The sequence below is a fragment of the Prionailurus bengalensis genome, chromosome D1 (assembly GCF_016509475.1).
Source record: "Prionailurus bengalensis isolate Pbe53 chromosome D1, Fcat_Pben_1.1_paternal_pri, whole genome shotgun sequence".
NCBI lineage: Eukaryota > Metazoa > Chordata > Mammalia > Carnivora > Felidae > Prionailurus > Prionailurus bengalensis.
Window position 1 is genome coordinate 60,403,515 of NC_057346.1, and position 20,090 is coordinate 60,423,604.

Below are 20,090 nucleotides of genomic sequence, written 5' to 3' on the forward strand. Positions count from 1 at the left end.
AGAGCTTAATCATCTTGCATAACTGAAATTTTATATCCATTTCTTCCAACCCCTAGTGACTGCCATCTACTCTCCTCTTCTGTGTGTTCTGTCTCTCTCTCTCTCTCTCTCTCTCTCTCTCTCTCTCTCTCTCTCGGGTGCAAGTGAGCAAGGGGCAGAGAGAGAGAGAGAAAGAGGGGGAAGTGGGGCTCATCCGGGGCTCATGTTTTATCTGAAGCGGGGCTCGTGCTTACCCAAAGTGGGGCTCAAGCTCACCTAATGTGGGACTCGAACTCCCCAACTGTGAGATCATGACCTGAGCCAAAGTCAGATGCTTAACGACTGAGCCACCCAGGCACCCCTGTGTGTTCTCTTTTTATATGAATTACAAAATTTAAGCAAAAAAATGGTTTGATAAAATTGGTCTTTTTGATGGTTTGAAACATGGGATCTATGTTGGTAAGGTCTTTGAGATGTCTTTAATTCACTAGCCGGATTTGTGCTGACTCAAAAAGCCATTGCAATACAATACTCTTAGTTGACATTTATAGCTATAATAAGATTTCCTTTAAAAAACATTTTACTGAGGTATGAATGATATACAAAAAGCTGTACATATTTAGTGTATACAACTTGGTGGGTTTGGAGATAAATATACGTTGAGAAACCATCACCACAATCTTTGCCATGAACATATCCATTTCCTCCAGAAGTTTCTTTCCTTCCTTCCTTTATCCTATCCCTTCTCTCTAATTAAATACAAAACTCAACCAACAGGGCTAACTCCAGATTTAAAAGTGCTCCCTCTAGCAACACCCTTGTCAAGAGAATTAGAAGCACAAGTGATTTAATCATCCAACTGTTCTAATGATCATGTTATGCTTAGCACGATTAGATGGCACTCCATCTGATCATATTCAGTCAGTCAAGGAATCCTGTTTGTCTCCACCCACTCCTTAAAGGTAACTGAACACAAACCCTGTTCCTGTTCTGGGGCACTTTGCTAGTTGGAAGAGCTTCCATCAATTCTTGATTTTACTTGCAAACCATTATTTTAAGAATATCAAATACAGAAAATGCTACGTGGTGACTCCTACTATATTATCAGCAGGGATGTTGTCCAGCATGTGATTTGTTTGTACTGGTGAACGACTTGATGAATTTTTAGGCAAAACGATGTACAATCCTCCTATGATTTACACAATGGCATTTCTAGAAAGTCCAAATGCACATTAACGTGCAAGGATACTTATATGTAGAACTGAATTGGTTGTACCTTCAAAATCTGAAAACATATTTTCCACCCATATTCATGACCAGTTCATGGCAGAGCAGTGACATGCTTATAGTTAGCCTGCTTGATGTAGTCACTGTCAACCTCAGCCCTCATTCACCATGTAAACCAACAGGGCGAACTGCGGGTTTCACATGGCTGTGCTGGGTGGTCACATCCTTTTTGGGATCCAGTGGTTTAGTTGATGCCAGGAGCACATGGCTGTCGTGATGAGGTTATGGGTCTCAGGATCGGATGGCACTGCACCTGATGAAACCAATTCCATCAGGAAGTTCTAGAAGTCTCCGCCCGCTCTGTGGGGGTGATGGACTATAAGCTCGGTGCCTATTCTCGAACACTGTGCTGGTTGGAAGAGTAGAAACCAGGTGGACACCCACAGTGTTCTGGCAGCCCCCGAAGCCCCCAGGGGCCGCCATCATGCCCCCGTCAGCTCTCGGGGTGGCCGTGGTGTGCATGATCAACATGAACAGGAGCATGGAAGCCCACAGTATCCTCCAGAAGAGAGGGTTCAGCGTGCGCTCTTTTGGAGCCATATCTCCGTTGAGGCTCCCAGGACCCACACGCTGTCGTCTGCATCCCATGAGGTACGATTTCTCCACGAGGTACATGCACATGTATGACGACCTCTCCAGGAAAGACCCGGAATGCTACCACGGCAACGGAATCCTGCGCATCTTGGAGAGGAAGGAGAGAATCAAGCCTCACCCAGAAAGGTTTCAGGAGTGCAGCGACTCCTTCGAAGTCATTTTCACCTGCGAGGAGAGGGTATATGACCGAGTGGTGCAAGAGCTGTGTGCCAGGGAGCAGGTGACCTTCCGGGCTGTGCACGTGGTGGACATGGACATCGAGGACACCTTGGAGGAGGCCACCTTCCGGGCGTTCCTCATCTGTGAGCTGTGCCAGAGCTTCCAGCAGGCAGACGACATGGAAGACAGTCTGGATCAGCTGCTGCAGGCAGCAGAGGAGAAAACAGGAAAGAGCATTCTTCACACGGTCTGCTTTTACTGACGGTCATGGCTGGATTTGGTCCCTTGCTCATTAAGAACTTGTGCGTGGGGGTTCGGATTCGTCTGTATTTTCTGTGAGAATAGGTTTTAACTCCTTTTTCATGAACTTCTGTTTGTATGATTTTTAGGTATATACCACTGGGGAATAGATATGAGCAAGAAAAAGCATTTTTTGGGAGTCGGGGACAAGGCGTAATAGTTATGGAAACAGTCCAAACTTGGGCATATGTTCTAGGTACTTGGTGCACAAGAAGTAATTCAGCGCCAGTGTGGATCTGTGAGGAAGTTGCTGTCATGGCCTGTGTTTTGCAGATGAGCAAGTCAAAGTTTATAATGGAGTGCTGGACAAGTGATTTGTTGAAGGATATTCAGCAAACAAACAATATGGTCTGGGCCATCACTGTTTCCCCAGCCTTCTTTCTGGAGGCTCTGGGGGAGAATTAATTTCCTTGCCTTTTCTAACTTCTAGAAACCACCCACCCATGTTCCTTGGCTCAAGGTCCCCTTCTACCACCTTCAGAGTCAGCCATGTCAAGTTGGATCATTTCACATGACATCATTTCTGCCTCCCTCTTTCACATTTAAGGACCCTTATAATTACACTGGGCTCACCCAGAAAATTCAGATTGATCTCCCAGTTTAAAATTTTTTTTTTCAACATTTATTTATTTTTGGGACAGAGAGAGACAGAGCATGAACGGCGGAGGGGCAGAGAGAGAGGGAGACACAGAATTGGAAACAGGCTCCAGGCTCCGAGCCATCAGCCCAGAGCCTGACGCGGGGCTCGAACCCACGGACCGCGAGATCGTGACCTGGCTGAAGTCGGACGCCCAACCGACTGCGCCACCCAGGCGCCCTTGATCTCCCAGTTTTAAGGTCAGCGGTGTTAAAAAGAATGCCACAGGCCCAAGGTGGTGTTGCTTGCACCCTGGAATGCAAACCAAGACTTAATTGAAATTTTCAATTTCTCCAGGAGTAGACTTATAAATCGGTCTGGAATTTTGTACTCAGTACGAATGGGATAATCTGTTATGTGGGTCCTCTCCATCTCCCAAAGGAAGATGAGGTCATTCACCTAATAAGACTCCCTCCCAAACTGGAGAGTGTGATGCTAAGTGAAATAAGCCATACAGAGAAAGACAGATACCATATGGTTTCACTCTTATGTGGATCCTGAGAAACTTAACAGAAACCCATGGGGGAGGGGGAGGAAAAAAAAAAAGAGGTTAGAGTGGGAGAGAGCCAAAGCATAAGAGACTGTTAAAAAACTGAGAACAAGGGGTGCCTGGGTGGCTCAGTTGGTTAAGCGGCCGACTTCGGCTCAGGCCATGATCTCGCGGTCTGTGAGTTTGAGCCCCGCGTCGGGCTCTGTGCTGACAGGTCAGAGCCTGGAGCCTGTTTCGGATTCTGTGTCTCCCTCTCTCTGACCCTCCCCCGTTCATGCTCTGTCTCTCTCGTCTCAAAAATAAATAAACGTTAAAAAAAAAATTAAAAAAAAAAACAACAAAAAACTGAGAACAAACTGAGGGTTGATGGGGGGTGGGAGGGAGGGGAGGGTGGGTGATGGGTATTGAGGAGGGCACCTTTTGGGATGAGCACTGGGTGTTGTATGGAAACCAATTTGACAATAAATTTCTATATTGGAAAAAAAAATAAGACTCCCTCCCATTCCCATTGAGGGAAGGGGACCTTGCCTGAAACAGTTGTTTCTTTTATTTTGCTAATAACTTTTTGCCTCATTGTCCTTCCTATAAAAACCTTGCATGTGTATAACTCCTTGGACCTTCCTTCTACTCTGTACATGGGATGCTACATAATTCATGAATTGAGTAATAAAGCCAATTAGATCTTTACAATGTAGTGGTTTGAATTTTTGTTATTTAACAGTAGATTAGGAAACTTAATCCCATCTGTACATATTACTTTTAAAGTGTACCGCTTACAAAATTTGAGAGTGTTGCCTCTGGAAATAGAATGGAATGAAACAATTAGAGGTCTCTCAGCCGTAGCAATCTCTTACTCGACACATCCCCAAAGGCAAGGGAATTAAAAGCAAAAGTGAATTACTGGGACCTTATGAAGATAAAAAGCTTCTGCACAGCAAAGGAAACAACCAACAAAACTAAAAGGCAACCAACGGAATGGGAAAAGATATTCGCAAATGACATATCAGACAAAGGGCTAGTATCCAAAATCTATAAAGAGCTCACCAAACTCCACACCCGAAAAACAAATAACCCAGTGAAGAAATGGGCAGAAAACATGAATAGACACTTCTCTAAAGAAGACATCCGGATGGCCAACAGGCACATGAAAAGATGTTCAGCGTCGCTCCTTATCAGGGAAATACAAATCAAAACCACACTCAGGTATCACCTCACGCCAGTCAGAGTGGCCAAAATGAACAAATCAGGAGACTATAGATGCTGGAGAGGATGTGGAGAAACGGGAACCCTCTTGCACTGTTGGTGGGAATGCAAATTGGTGCAGCCACTCTGGAAAGCAGTGTGGAGGTTCCTCAGAAAATTAAAAATAGACCTACCCTATGACCCAGCAATAGCACTGCTAGGAATTTACCCAAGGGATACAGGAGTACTGATGCATAGGGCCACTTGTACCCCAATGTTCATAGCAGCACTCTCAACAATAGCCAAATTATGGAAAAAGCCTAAATGTCCATCAACTGATGAATGGATAAAGAAATTGTGGTTTATATACACAATGGAATATTACGTGGCAATGAGAAAAAATGAAATATGGCCTTTTGTAGCAACGTGGATGGAACTGGAGAGTGTGATGCTAAGTGAAATAAGCCATACAGAGAAAGACAGATACCATATGGTTTCACTCTTAGGTGGATCCTGAGAAACTTAACGGGAACCCATGGGGGAGGGGAAGGAAAAAAAAAAAAAGAGGTTAGAATGGGAGAGAGCCAAAGCATAAGAGACTGTTAAAAACTGAGAACAAACTGAGGGTTGATGGGGGGTGGGAGGGAGGAGAGGGTGGGTGATGGGTATTGAGGAGGGCACCTTTTGGGATGAGCACTGGGTGTTGTATGGAAACCAATTTGTCAATAAATTTCATAAAAAAAAATTAAAAAAAAAATAATTAAAAAAAAAACAATTAGAGGTCTCTAGGAAAGTAAACATGGAAGTCTCTTCACTGGCATAAATTATGAGGAGCCCTTTGGATTTCATTAAACACACAAACAAAACGTAGTGTGTTAGAATTAGAAGTATAGGCTATGTATCACTTGTTAAAGAAACAATTTCCTTTTGCTTATTTTGAGTGCTATATTAATTATAAGGGTTTTTTCTTTAGATTTTTTAAATGTTTATTCATTTTTTGAGAGAGAAATGGGGGGAGGGGCAGAGAGAGAGGGAGACGCAGAACCTGAAGTAGCTCCAGGCTCTGAGCTGTTAGCACAGAGCCTGACACGGGGCTTGACTATTGGGCTTAACAATCCTGCATCAATGTCCACTTAGTTCTTAGTCCAACTGGTATACCTTGAAGGGTAGAAAAGAATTTTTCCTTCCTTTCACTAATAAGTTTTTAGAAGAGCATGAAATATGGGGAACTAGCTATGATAATATACTTATATGTATTTATATCAAAAGACACATTTTTCTGAAGGTGGGATTATTTTCTTCTTCCTGTCTTTGTTATATGATTAAAAACAATAATGTACAAGATTGGTTTTATAATCAGTTAGAATATAAAGTTATTTCCAAGTTGAAAAAAGTTCCCACCCTACAGTCAGGATGAGCAAAACCAAATAAAATTACTTATAAAAGAATATAAAGAAAGCAGGAGAATTTTTTCTTCTAGCAATCATAAATGTGGATTTTTGGTGACCAAGCATTACTAGGTGGCAAATGAAATAAAAATGGGTCACAAATGTCAAGAATCATAGGTGATCTACAAATTGTGCATGGACATTTAGGAACCCTTAGGAAAAATGAAAACTCATTGTGACTCCAGATTTTGAATCTCGGAGTGCCTGGGTGGCTCAATTGGTTAAGCTTCCAACTCTTGGTTTCAGTTCAGGTTATGACCTCATGGTTCATGAATATGAGCCCTGAGTCAGGCTCGGAGCTGATAGAGAGTAGCCTGCCTGGGATTCTCTCTCTGTCTCTGTCTCTCTCTCTCTCTGCCTGTTACCCACTCTCTCTCTTTCTCTTAAGATAAATAAACTTAAAACAAAAACAAAATATGAATCTCATGACCAATCCTGGGATGAATATAACTGCAACATCATCCTTCACATGAAAAAAAAAAATTGAAAGTCATCTTTGCATATTGCATGTATTCATATTGAAGATTGAAAATAAGTTTACTATCCATTAATTTAATTACATTAAAAAATTTTAATGTTTATTTTTGAGACAGCAAGAGAGGGAGACACAGAATCTGAAGCAGGCTCCAGTCTCTGAGCTGTCAGCACAGAGTCTGACACAGGGCACAAACCCATGAACTGTGAGATCATGACCTGAGCTGAAGTTGACGCTTAACCAACAAGCCACCCAGGCAACCCTAATTTAATTATATTTAATGCCAGTGAAGGGATTAAAAGAGGCCTGTAGCAATGCTGGTTTAGCTGGGAAAGCTTTTTTTAGTGAAACATCATAAGTGTGAACACTCAATGTGGGATGGAGATCCAAGCAGGTGGGAGGAGTGTGAGAGAAAATAGTCAGGAGAAGGCTAGGGAGAGGGAATGGCACTTAGGGATCTGGGATCCAGGCCATGTGGAAGAGGGCAAGGGTGATGGAGACAGCTGTGTCCCTGGGGTCCTGATGTAACTACCTCCCTCAAGAGGTCTCATGAAAGAATATAAACAGCCCAATGCCCAGCTCCTCAACAAGCTGAATGTCATCTCCAAAGAGCTGGTGAGTGAATTAGATGTGTGTGTGGAAGGGAAGATTCCAAGATCAAGATAAGGATTGGACTGGTGTTATGTTCCGAGCAGGCCAGACGAGACAGGACTCTCATGCACTAAGAATGGTAAAAGACCAGAAACACCAATCTGTCTGGTTAGAGCAGACGTGGAGAGGAGGTCTGGGAAGCTATATAGGCAGGTGAGGTTAATGAAGGGTGCTAAATAAAGAGAAGTAATCAATATATGGCAAGTGCTGTAGTGAATTGACTAAACATGAGAAAACAGAAATGAGATAGACTTACTTCAAATCTTTCTTGGCAAACAAGACAAGAGCCCAGAGAATGACTGGGATCTCTGCTGGGCTTCCCAAATCATAGTATGGGAAGTAGATCAGGACACCTCAGGCAGGTGTGAGAAGGGAACTATGGGAGAGCAGCATTGAGTGGGACATTTAGGATGAACCAAACAGGCAAACCAAACAGGCAAATTCTCAACCTCTGAGCCACCTGGCTTCTCTCTTTGGCTCCAATTAATAAAATGTCTTCTGCTTCTCCCTTTCCCCAAATCCATGACCATCATTGGCTTCCATAATATGCCCCCCTCTCCAGCTCTGCCTTTGTTGATTTATGTCTTCCATGGCCTCTTCCTTCTTGCCATTTTTCTCCTTTCCTTTCACAATCAGGTATGTGGGGTACATACCTGCCCTCAAATACCTCTGATGCCACCCCACTGGTTTTCCTGCAGGAGATCAGCTGCCCTCACCAGAGAGAACTTTCTCATAGAGCAGCCATATGCTCTATAGGAGACAGTGCCCTGACCTAGGCCCGCTGAGTGGACTCCTTTGATTGGTGACTCTGATAGCAAACACTTTCTCCCAGCACCTGAAGGGTGGAAATTTGAGATGATTTTTTCCCCCCCAGAATGAAAAATCAGGGGCACCAAGAGGGTAACTGGAGTGGAAGAAATAATGTTCATGAACATAAGATATACCTTAGCTACTAAGTTAGATATTTTAAACTACCCCTTCACTAGGGGGAATTAACATTTATCTCTAGTTCTTCAACCTATCTGCTTATGAAGTTGATTTTCTCTGAAACCATGAGCACAGATCTCAGGCAAATTCCCATTTTTTTCTATTTCCCCAGTTTGTAATATGGTGTCTAAAAAATAGTTACTGCTTCCTAAATGACTGAGTGAATGAATGAATGTACACTAAGAACTAATTGATAAAATTTCCACTTTTCATTATTCCAAATATTATGGACATCCTTTCCCAACAATAATGCCTTATTTTCCAAATTCAATCATTTCTAAACTTAGTTTCTTAAGTTGTGAACATGAGCAGTGCCTCATTCAGGTACACACAGGTTCTGTCAATGTTACTTCTTAAAGGTCTGTTGACTCTCGTCACAAGTGAGCCAACTGAATGTGGTGAAGTCAGAGAGATATCAAATCTCATTTTCATCAATTAGGCCAAATCTGCCTGTATAAACACCTACCCTACTTTCTTCAGTATTCCCTATGCAAAGCTACCTGGAGCTGAATAAACACTGTTCAGTGAACAGGCTATGTTTTGATTTGAATACCCACATTTTCTTGTTTCCCTCCTTTTTCATTCTTTTCCTTATGTTAAACTACCTATCAAAAGGTCAAGTTCAAGTTCAAGAAACACCTTATTTACAGCCTTTTCAGATACATATAATGATTTCCTTTGTATATTCATAATCCTCTGATTGAGGGAAAATACAATAATTTGTTTTATTTGATTAGCTGGGGATATATACATGTCAATTAGACTATTACTTATTGAGGTAGAGAACATGTCCTATTGACTTTTTATGTTTCTTATTGTTTGCATGTTCAGAGAAGATGAAGAGTATGCGATATGCCAAAAGCTCCTTGTGACTTCACAAGGAATATTACAAGAAAATCTGTATTTTCATTTCTGTCAATGAATCAAAGGTGATGTCTCTGGTAGTCTCCACAGGTATGATATCCTTAAACCACACTGGTATTAGCCACACAATCTTCCACTTCCTGGGCATCCCTGGGCTAGAGGACCAGCATGTGTGGATTTCCATCCCCTTCTTCATTTCCTATGTCATTGCCCTGCTTGGGAACAGCCTGCTCATCTGCATTATCCTCACAAAGCACAGCCTCCACGAACCCATGTACCTCTTCCTCTGCATGCTGGCCGGAGCAGACGTTGTCCTCTCCACGTGCACAGTACCTCAGGCCTTGGCCATCTTCTGGTTCCGTGCTGGGGAGATCTCCCTGGATCGATGCATCACTCAGTTCTTCATTATCCACTGCACTTTCATCTCTGAGTCAGGGATCTTGCTGGTGATGGCGTTTGACCGCTACATTGCCATATGCTACCCACTGAGATACACCACTATTCTTACACATGCACTCATTGGGAAAATCGGTGTGACCATCTTCCTGAGAAGTTTTTGTATGATCTTCCCCATAATATTTCTTTTGAAAAGATTGACTTTCTGCCAAAATAAGATTATTCCACACACCTATTGTGAACACATTGGCTTGGCCAAATATGCTTGTAATGACATTAGTGTGAACATCTGGTATGGACTTTTTGTCATCGTGTCTACAGTGGTCTCAGATGTCCTGTTAATTTTTGTTTCATATCTGCTGATTCTCCATGCTGTCTTCCACATGCCTTCACGAGATGCTCGCCACAAAGCTCTCAACACATGTGGCTCCCATGTCTGCATCATTGTCCTCTTTTATGGCCCTGCGATCTTCACAACCCTTACTCAGCGGTTTGGACGCCACATTCCACCTCATATTCACATATTATTGGCTAATGTCTGCATTCTGGTTCCACCTATGCTGAATCCCATCATTTATGGGATTAAGACCAAGCAAATCCGAGAGCAGGTGGTTCACATATTTTTTCCAAAGCAGAAATGACTTTGGAAGAGGAACAGTATTTTCAGCACCTCTAGTTCTCCATGATGTGGTCTGATGAAGCAGTGGGTGGAAACACTAATGGCAAGCTGAACTACTAGGAAGTAGCCTAGTGAATTCTGTTTATGGGGCAGGTTCACCAGGGAGGTGAGAGGACTTAACATCTTCTGTCAAAGCAACAGAGAGAGCCATGCCATGTTTGACTGAACAGGCTACCTCCTGAACAGAGCCTGTGGCTGGACATATGAATTTCCAGAGTCATGTATCCTTATGTCACTAGTCTGATTTTTGGTTATAGATGAAATTGTTGGGAAGGAAAAATTCTTTCTCTGCCCTTGAAGGTGTTCCAGCTGGAGTAAGAATTAAGTCGACTTGAGTTAGTTAACAGAAGAAAAAAAGTAAGTTTTATTATGTGTGCACAGAAGCCCAATAATGAAATTGAGACCTAAAGAAATGACAAAGGCAGGTAGTTTTTATACTTTTTAGACAAAGGGACAATACATCTGTGAAGAATTGACAGTATAAAGAAAACAGGTATTTGGGAGCTTAAATTAGTAGGGAATTCTAAGCAGAACTAAGGCTGAGGTAGTAGATTAGAAAAGGAGAACAAAGATTTGTTTCTACAGTGTTCTCAAATTTAAAATACCTTTCTCTGGTGATAAGGATGTCTTTGTACTTCTTGGTACTGGGAGGATATTTTTCACATGGATGATTTGTTTTCTACTTTCAGGGGGACAGATAAGGGTCTGAGTGTCCTTGCATTGACTGTTTCTTAAGTAGTTTTTATTGAAAATAGTTAATGTGCCAAAGTGGCACATTTTGGGGCACCCTCCCTTGGCCCCTATAAAAAGAGGGTATTGCTCTGGTCTTGGAAGTTGTTAAATTATTCCTCACTGAATTCATGTCCTCTGAGACATCTTGTGATATCCCTGGACAATCACATACAAACGGCCCAATGTTTCAGTTATGCAGGATAAAAGACTTCTGGAGATCTTATGGACAGCATGGTGATGAGAGTTAATACTTCATTGCATAGGGGCACCTGGTTAGGTGTCTGACTCTTGATTTCGGTGCAGGTCATGATCTCATGGGTTTGTGAGTTTGAGTTCCACATTGGCCTCTATGCTGACAGCGTGGAACCTGCTTGAGATTCTCTCTCTGTCTCTTTCTCAAAATAAATAAATAAATAAATAAATTAATTAATTAATTTAAAAAACCTATTGCATATTTGGTATTTGCTAAGAGATTTGACTTTAAGTGTTCTCATCCCCCTCACTCAAATTGCAGCTATGAAAGGTGAATGATATGTTAATTAGCTTGATTGTGGCAATCACTCACACATAATGTATACATATGTCAAAATATCACATTGTATACCTTAAATATATAAATTTTTACCTCTCAATTATACTTTAATAAAGCAGGAAAAAAGAACTCATCTCAAATATGACAATTAGATTTGTTAAATATTTGGTATGCATCTGTCCATATTTTTCTGTATGTATCTTTATGTATCTGTAAAAATAATAAAAAAATATAAACATACTCATAAATATAGACAGACACATATGTAGTTGTATGTTTGGAAAAGGTGGAATATTGGGACTCCTAAATGGCTCAGTGGGGTAAGTGTCCAACTTTGGCTCAGGTCATGATCTCACTGCTCATGGGTTTAAGCCCTGTGTCAGGCTCTGGGCTGACAGCTCAGAGCCTGGAGCCTGCTTCGGATTCTGTGTCTGCCTCTCTCTCTCTGCCCTTCCCTCACTTGTGCTCTCCCTCTCACTCAAAAATAAATAAATAAACATTAAAAAAGGAAAAGGTGGAATATTAACTATAGCAGTCTATAAGATACCATCACTTAACTTGTTCATGACCTACATCAGTAAGTTGTGAAAGGGCCATTGGTAAGTATTAATCCCTAAAAAGGGAAAAGAAATTGTTTGTAGAACACTGGTCACAGACACTGGAAATTGTCTTCCTACTCTTGACCAGGGATAATCCTACTGATATGACATTGACTCTTGGCCAGAGGAAATGGGGGGACCCTGTGATGCTCTAGAGAGCTGGCCTATTACAGCCAACACTTGAATAGTGGAACCACAACATGTGTTTTTACCAGTTACATTTATAGCAGCATGTTATTTTGGAAGGTAGAATAGAGTCTGTGCTAGACACAGGAGCCATTGCATGAGCCCAAGATGAGACCATTATTTTTGAAATGATGGATGTAATGGTGTACTGGAAAGACATTCCACAGAGATGGAGTCAAAACAACTCCTCAAACCCTCTTTGTATGAAACACAAATGCCTGAAAAGCACAGGCATGGATGTGAACTCATGCTGAGATTGCCATCCTGAGTAGCAGCAAGTAAATGTTTGCTTTAAGAAGTTATTTCCCAGGATGCCTGGGTGGCTCAGTTGGTTGAGCATCCAACTCTTGAATTTTGGTTCAGGTCATGATCCCAGGGTTGTGGGACCAAGTGCTGCATCAGGCTCTGCACTGAATGTGGAGCCTGCTTGAGATTCTTTCTCTCTCCCCCTCTGTCCCTATCTCCCGCTCACACTTTTTTTCTCTCTCTCTCTCTAAAAAAAAGAAAAAAGAAGTTGTTTCCCGTGTGTATTTTCCCTTCACTTACTCTGGGTCTTCGATTCCATAGTGCAGCCTGAATGCTCCTCACAAAAGCCAAATGTCATCCCATCTCCTTCCCCTCCAACTTGCTTAAAAAAAAAAATACTAGGCACTACCACCACTGTAAGCTATTGAATGAGTTACTTGTATAAATGGATCCAAGTCATTTATATAAGAACACTCTTAGGATTAAAACATATTTAGGTATACATTGTTCAATAAACACACATTAAACAAACAAAAGTTTGTAAATAAAAGAATAACTCAACAAACATTAAATCATGCCCACTATGAATTACCAGGACTAAGCTAAGGCCTGGAGATAATCAGTATCACAGTCCCCTTTCTTAGGGAGTCCATAAACTAGAGTTGACAAAAATTAAGGGATTAAAACACAATGTGATAAATAATGTAGAGAGCACTGTGGGATAGGGTAGGACAGTCACTTCTATGAGAAGTGCGAGTCTCCCAACTGTGAGAGAGATAACTCTTCCTGCTTATTCCTGTGCTGAATGTGGACAAGTACCTAGAATTAGCCAGGTCAAGGGCTTGACAATAGGAAGTGGCCAATCTGAATAGTGGCAAGGTGAGGAAAGCAGTGTATGGAAGAGGAGGGGCAAGAGACATTCCTGAAGAGATAGGAAGGAGGAGAGCAGGAAAGCCTTCAATATTGTAGGGAAGCAGCAATTTCCTCTGCCAGTCAAGGTCTTTCAACTGGACTAAGAATTAACTTGACAAGAGATAGATTAACAGGAAAAAAATCTGAAGTTTTATTATATGTGTACAGAGGCCAAGTAATGAAATTGAGACCTCAGTAAATAACTAAGGCAGGTAGTTTTTATACTTTTAAACAAAGACAATATATTTGTGAGGAGTTAACAGGACAAAGAAAACTTTGGGAGCTTCAATTTGGAAGGAATTTGAAACAGAACTTGGGCTGGGAGGTTAATTAGTAAAATGTAACAAGGGTTGTTTATATAGACTTCTCAGCTCAAATTCCCACCTCTAGTGATAAGGATGTCTCTTTACCCTCTGGTACAGGAAAGGTATCTTTCACATGCAAGATTGATTTATTATTTCCTGGAAGCAAGGGGTGGTGGTGGTGATGTCAGCATGTTCTTTTGCATTGGCTGTTCTCAAGTAAATTTTACTTAAAATCATCAATGTGCCAAAGTGGTGCATTTTGGAGCGGCCTGCCCTTGGCCACTACAATAAGGAGTTCAAAACATGCCATCCCAGCATATACCACTGTGGAATACTGATTATTTTGAGCTTAAGGTGCTCAAGAAACAGAAGATACAACAAGAATTCTCTGAATTACCGCTTCCTACCTAAAAAGTAGCTATATAATTTCCCTTGAGAAAAGTGCCCTTTCTGTTCCAGAAAGGGAAGAACATTGTCATTCCCAGAGACTGGGAATCCATGCTGAAATGGATCTGTACAAACTTACTAAAAAAACCCTTATATTCTGCCACTTCCTGTATCCCTTCCCCAGATAGCTTTTAGTCACATCACCACATTTCCTGCCCCCAGCCCAAACCCTTTGTCTTCCCATTCCTTTTCTTTTTTCTTTTCTTTTCTTTTCTTTTCTTTTCTTTTCTTTTCTTTTCTTTTCTTTTCTTTTCTTTTCTTCTTTCCTTTTCTTTATTTCTTCTTTGTTATTTTATTTTATTATTTTTAAATTTACATCAAAGTTAGCATAGAGTGCAACAATGATTTCAGGGGTAGATTCCTTAATGCTCGAACCAACTTCTGGTTTAATTGATTTGTTCTACTGTTTTTTTTGGTTTCACTAACATTAATTTCTGCTCTAATCTTTATTATTTCCTGTCTTCTGCTGGTGTTGGGTTTTATTTGCTGTTCTTTTTCCAGCTCTTAAGGTGTAAGGTTAGGTTGTGTATCTGAGACCTTTCTTCCTTCTTTAGGAAGGACTGGATTGCTATATACTTTCCTCTTATGACTGCTTTGTTGCATCCCAGAGGTTTTGGGTTGTGGTGTTATCATTTTCATTGGCTTCCATGTACTTTTTAACTTCCTCTTTAACTTCTTGGTTGACCCATTCATTCTTTAGTAGGATGTTCTTCAGTCTCCAAGTATGTGTTACCTTTCCAAATGTTTTCTTGTGTTTGATTTTGAGTTTCATAGCGTTGTGGTCTGAAAATATGCATGGTATGATCTTGATCTTTTTGTACTTGTTGAGGGTTGATTTGTGTCCAGTATGTGGTCTATTTTGGAGAACGTTCCATGTGCACTGGAGAAGAATGTATATTCCACTGCTTTAGGATGAGATGTTCTGAATATATCTGTGTATATATATATATATATATATATAGCCATTGTTTCCTTGTCGATTTTCTGTTTAGATGATCTGTCCATTGTTGTAAGTGGGGTGTTGAAGTCCCCTATTATTATGGTGTTATTATCAATGAGTTTCCTTATATTTGTGATTAATTGATTTATATATTTGGGTGCTCTCACATTTGGTGCATAAATGTTTACAATTGTTATGTCTTCTTGGTGGATATACCCCTTAATTATAATATAATGCCTCTCTTCATCTCTTGTTACAATCTTTAAAGTCTAGATTGTCTGATATAAGTATGGCTACTCTGGCTTTCTTTTGTTGACCATTAGCATGATAGATGGTTTACATCCCCTTACTTTCAACCTGAAGGTGTCTTTAGGTCTAAAGTGGGTCTCTTGTAAACAGCATATAGGTGGATCTTGTTTTCTTATCCATTCTGTTACCCAATGTCTTTTGATTGGAGCATTGAGTCCATTGACCTTTACAGTGAGTACTGAAAGATATGAATTTATTGCCATTATGATGCTTGTAGAGTTGGAGTTTCTGGTGGTGTTCTCTGGTACTTTCTAGTCTTTGTTGCTTTTGGTATGTATGTATGTATGTATGTATGTATGTATTTTTTTCATCTTTTCTCCCCTCAGAGAGTCCCCATTAAAATTTCTTGCAGGGCTGGTTTAGTGGTCACAAACTCCATTAATTTTTGTTTGTCTGGGAAACGTTTTATCTCTCCTTCTATTTTGAATTACAGCCTTGCTGGATACAGAATTCTTGGCTGCATATGTTTCTGATTAAGCACATTGAATATATCCTGCCACTCCTTTCTGGCTTGCCAAGTTTCTGTGGAAACTTCTGCTGCAAACCTCATCCGTCTTCCCTTGTAGCTTAAGGACTTTTTTTCTCTTGCTGCTTTCATGATTCTTTCCTTACCTGAGTATTTTGTGAATTTGACTATGATATGCCTTGTCGATGGTCAGGTTTTGTTGCATCTAATGGGAGTCTTCTGTGCTTCCTGGATTTTGATGTATGTGTCTTTACCCAGGTTAGGAAAGTTTTCCACTATGATTTGCTCACATAACCCTTCTATCCCTTTTTCTCTCTCTTCATCTTCTGGGACCCCTCTGATTCTGATGATCCTTTTTAATGAGTCACTGATTTCTCTAAATCTTCTTTTTTTAAATGTTTATTTAATTTTGAGAGAGAGAGAGAGCGAGCGAGAGCGGGCGCCAGGGTGGGGCAGAGAGAGAGGGAGACACAGAATCTGAAGAAAGCTCCAGGCTCTGAGTTGTCAGCATATAGTCCACCACAGGCTCGAACCCATGAACTGTGAGATCATAACCTGAGCTGAAGTCGGACGCCTAACCAACTGAGTCATCCAGGTGCTCCAATTTCTCTAATTCTTAAATCATGCTCTTTTGCCTTATTCTCCCTCTTTTTTTTTGCTTCATTATTCTCCATAAGTTTGTCCTGTCTATTGCAGATTTGCTGTTCTGTCTCACCCATCCTTGCCACTGAGGCATCCATTGGAGACTGCAGCTCAGTTATAGCATTCTTTATTTAATCCTGACTAGCTTTTATTTCTTTTATCTCTGCAGAAAGGATTCCAATCTACTTTCAACCCCAGCTAGTATTCTTATTATTGTGATTCTAAATTCTGGTTCAGACATCTTGCTTGTGTCTGTGTTAGGTCCCTGGCTGTCATTTCTTCCTGCTCTTTCTTTTGGGGTGAGTTCCTTCATTTCATCATTTTGAAGAAAGAAAAGGAATAATAAGGTAAAAACTTTTTAAATTATAAAATTAAAAACAACACAAAAAAATCAAATAAATGATGCTAGATCCTAAGTGTGTTTTGATCTGGTTGTTGAAAGGATCTTCACAGATTAGAGAAAAAAGGGAAAAGAAAATTAAAAAAAAGAAAAAAAAGGAAAACATTTGAAAATTTGGACAAATGAATACAATGAAATAGAATAAAATGAAATGATGGAAGTAAAATAGAATTTGAAAAATGTACAAAAAATTAAAAAATATAGTAGAAAAAAATTAAAGAAAAATATTTTTAATAAAAATTGAAAATAAAAATAAATTTCTTCTCTTTCTGTATTCAAGAAAAAGAAAAGAAACAAAAAAGAAACAATAATTGAATAGATGGACAAGCCAGTAGACTGAAATGTGATTGAAATTACATCCTTTCCCCTAGAAGTGAAACTATGAAGCACTTTATAATCTGTAAACTAAGCAGGTGGAGAGACTTGTGGTGTTCCTGAAAAGTGAGATTGGCCCAGTTGGGAGGGGCTTAGTGTAATGGCTCTGTTTTCCACTAGATGGCTCTACTTGGCTTACTGGGGTGAATTATTATGGTGCTTGTAGGTGTGTATGCACATGCGTGGGAGGAGTGAAAATGGCATCATCTAGCTACTCAGTCTCTAGTGTCGGAACTCTGTGCTCTCCCCGACCAGCAATCGTGTACCAGTCCTCTGTCTCTGGCCTCCATCCACTTCCCGCTTTTACACTGTCTGTGACCAAGCCCTCAGGTTGCCAGGGGGCACCTCCCTCCTGAGTTTTATCTCAGATGTGGCTGTGTTTCCCGACCCCTCACTTCTGAGGGACTGCGGCTTGGGCCCACTCAGATCCCCTGGGGGAGGGTCTCACCAAGCAATGGCTTGGTCACCCAGCTGCACCCAGGAATGTTTGGGGGACCATGCTGCAGCTGATGCCCAGAGACTGCGACTGGGTGCCAGCCTGCCCCAGAAAAAGTTCACGAGATTTTGTAGCAGCAGTGTTTCAGGGATTATGGTAAGTCACAACACACATCTGGCACCAGGCTTCCCCCTTAATGTCCTTGTTCCAGCACCAGCAAATGTAGTTGTTTTCTGGGGTCTTCTGGGACCTTGGTGGCCTCACAGCCTCTACCAAATGTCCTCCAGCAGGGGAACCTCCTCTCCCCATGTTGCCTACACACCTCCCAGGTCTCACTCTCTGCTCCTGGGGACTCGCCTTTCCCACCAGAGCACCACCAGGCATCGAGCTGAAGCATTTCAGATTCTGTGCTCCCCCTGTTTATATAGAGTCTTAATGGAATTTAAACACTCTCCTTTCTCCCTTTATTCTTCAGTCCCTACAGCTGTTTCCACTTTTTCACTTTCTCTCCAGCTGCTTTGGGGGGTGGGTGCTTTTCCCATACTCCCCCCACCCCCCATCTCTTTCCTCTCTCTACATACAAAAGTGGCTCTCTGCCCTCCGCAGCTTCTCTCTCCCCCAGTTCACCTGTCAGTGCTGCGTACCTGCTGAATTCTGTGGTTCAGGTTGTGCAGATTGTTGCGTTAATCCTCCCATCAGTTTTCTAGGTGTGCAGGATGGTTTAGTGTTGATCTGGGTGTATTTCATGGATGTGAGACACAAAAAAACCTTCCATACTGTTCCACCATCTTGGCCCCTCCTCCTTAAGTTATATTTTTTGATTGATAATGGGATTAATGCTTACTACTTCCCATTATAATGGAAATAGGGATATTTCACATAACAATGCTAACATTGAATTTCTTGAAAATAATACGTGTATACATGTAATCTTGGTTGGAGGAGCAGCTGGTGTGGGCATGACTGAGGAACCATCAGGACCTGACCGATATACATTCTGCTATGGTCCCTTGGGTATCAGCTTCCTCTGCAGTCTTTAGGCAAATGCATAAATCTCTGCTGCCTGATGCCTGTTTCTCAGCCTTTACTTGATTCATCCCATTCTAGCTCGTGAGGACTCCCTTTGAAGCAGGTGAAACTTTAATTGCTATGAAATGAAATTTCAGGAAGAAGACCAGGAATTGTGGGGTTATGGGGCATAAGGCTAATGGTTGAAAGTATTAGGACTTTTGTGGGGAGTCAGATGTGTTGAACAGGGACAGCTGCAGGGGCTGAAGCTCATTCTGTCCCCTCTGATTGCGAGAGCGTTCTGATCATCAGACTGCCTACCTCAAGGACAGTGGCCTGTAGTCAGTGTTTCTGAGGTCTGAGAATTGTCTAAGTTATATATATATATATATATATATATATATATATATATATATAATATTTCTTATTATATATATGAAATATATAATATGCATATAGGGATATCATCTTCATAGTTTGAAGCTGACGACACAGGAATATTTTCACCTAAGGAATTGTCAGGCACTGTAAAACTGGGGCTTCTAAAAAAAAATTTAAGGAGCTGTTTTACCAGCACACCCCTAGACTGGAGGTACAAGTATGGACTGTTCCAGTAGAATGTAAAGGGCTGTCTAGGAGGGGAGAGGGGGGAGACTTTGGGCTTGCACCCACACTTTGGCTCTCAGTGTGCTTGGAGCCTCAAGTCCCTCCAGAGAGGATTCCACACTAGCAGCAGACCTTGATTATTGTGAACATTTTAGGCATCAGAAGAGCCTCATTCATGGCTCCTATCATCACCCTTTATACTTTCCATCCAGTATTTATCATTACAGAGTAATCACACGGTGCCTCAGTGTTCTGGATTATGGGAGCATACAAATCTTAAACAGACCTCAGAAAGTTTACAGTCAATTGGGAAACACTGACAATAGGCTAATATCTCTGAGGTAGGTGATCTGGTGATTAGACTTCTTGTGAAATCAAAGGAGGGGAAAGAATGAGTTGTGGCAAGAGGCATCATGTGAGCACACTCCTGATGTAGGGGACAGACAGTGAGAGGGCCCTGGGTTGCCATGGCTCCACAGCACAAATCAGGGATAGAGGCAACTTGTCCAGGGGATTGAAGATGCCTGGATCAAAGTTGCAGAAGCCTTCATGAGGCACTTGATAAGGTTGTGGTGTTTTTTTTTTCCAGTTTATTTATTTGGGAGGGGAGGGGCAGAGAGAGAGAGAGAGAGAGAGAGAGAGAGAGAGAGAATCCCAAGCAGACTCCGCACTGTCAGTGTGGAGTCTGATGCGGGACTTGAACTCAACAATCATGACCTGAGCTGAAGTCAACTAAGAGACCATGCTTAACCAACTGAGCCACCCAGGTGTCCTGTCACTCGAGAAGGTTTTTAAGGTGGCCATGAGTTACATAAGGAGCC

General features: G+C 41.4%; 2 protein-coding genes across 2 annotated transcripts; both read left to right on the forward strand.

Moving 5' to 3' along the window:
- Positions 1-1,690: 1,690 nt before the first annotated feature.
- Positions 1,691-2,281, forward strand: LOC122483405 (RNA polymerase II subunit A C-terminal domain phosphatase SSU72-like). Its single transcript, XM_043580408.1, has one exon. It carries the CDS (start codon positions 1,691-1,693, stop codon positions 2,279-2,281), a length of 591 nt encoding a protein of 196 aa, XP_043436343.1.
- A 6,864-nt stretch (positions 2,282-9,145) lies between these two features.
- LOC122483406 (olfactory receptor 52B4-like) lies at positions 9,146-10,090 on the forward strand. The gene has a single exon (XM_043580409.1). It carries the CDS (start codon positions 9,146-9,148, stop codon positions 10,088-10,090), a length of 945 nt encoding a protein of 314 aa, XP_043436344.1.
- Positions 10,091-20,090: the final 10,000 nt, after the last annotated feature.

Excerpts from the sequence above, each read along its gene's own strand:
- LOC122483405 (XM_043580408.1), top strand. The coding sequence starts at position 1,691 with ATGCCCCCGTCAGCTCTCGGGGTGGCCGTGGTGTGCATGATCAACATG.
- LOC122483406 (XM_043580409.1), top strand. The coding sequence starts at position 9,146 with ATGATATCCTTAAACCACACTGGTATTAGCCACACAATCTTCCACTTC.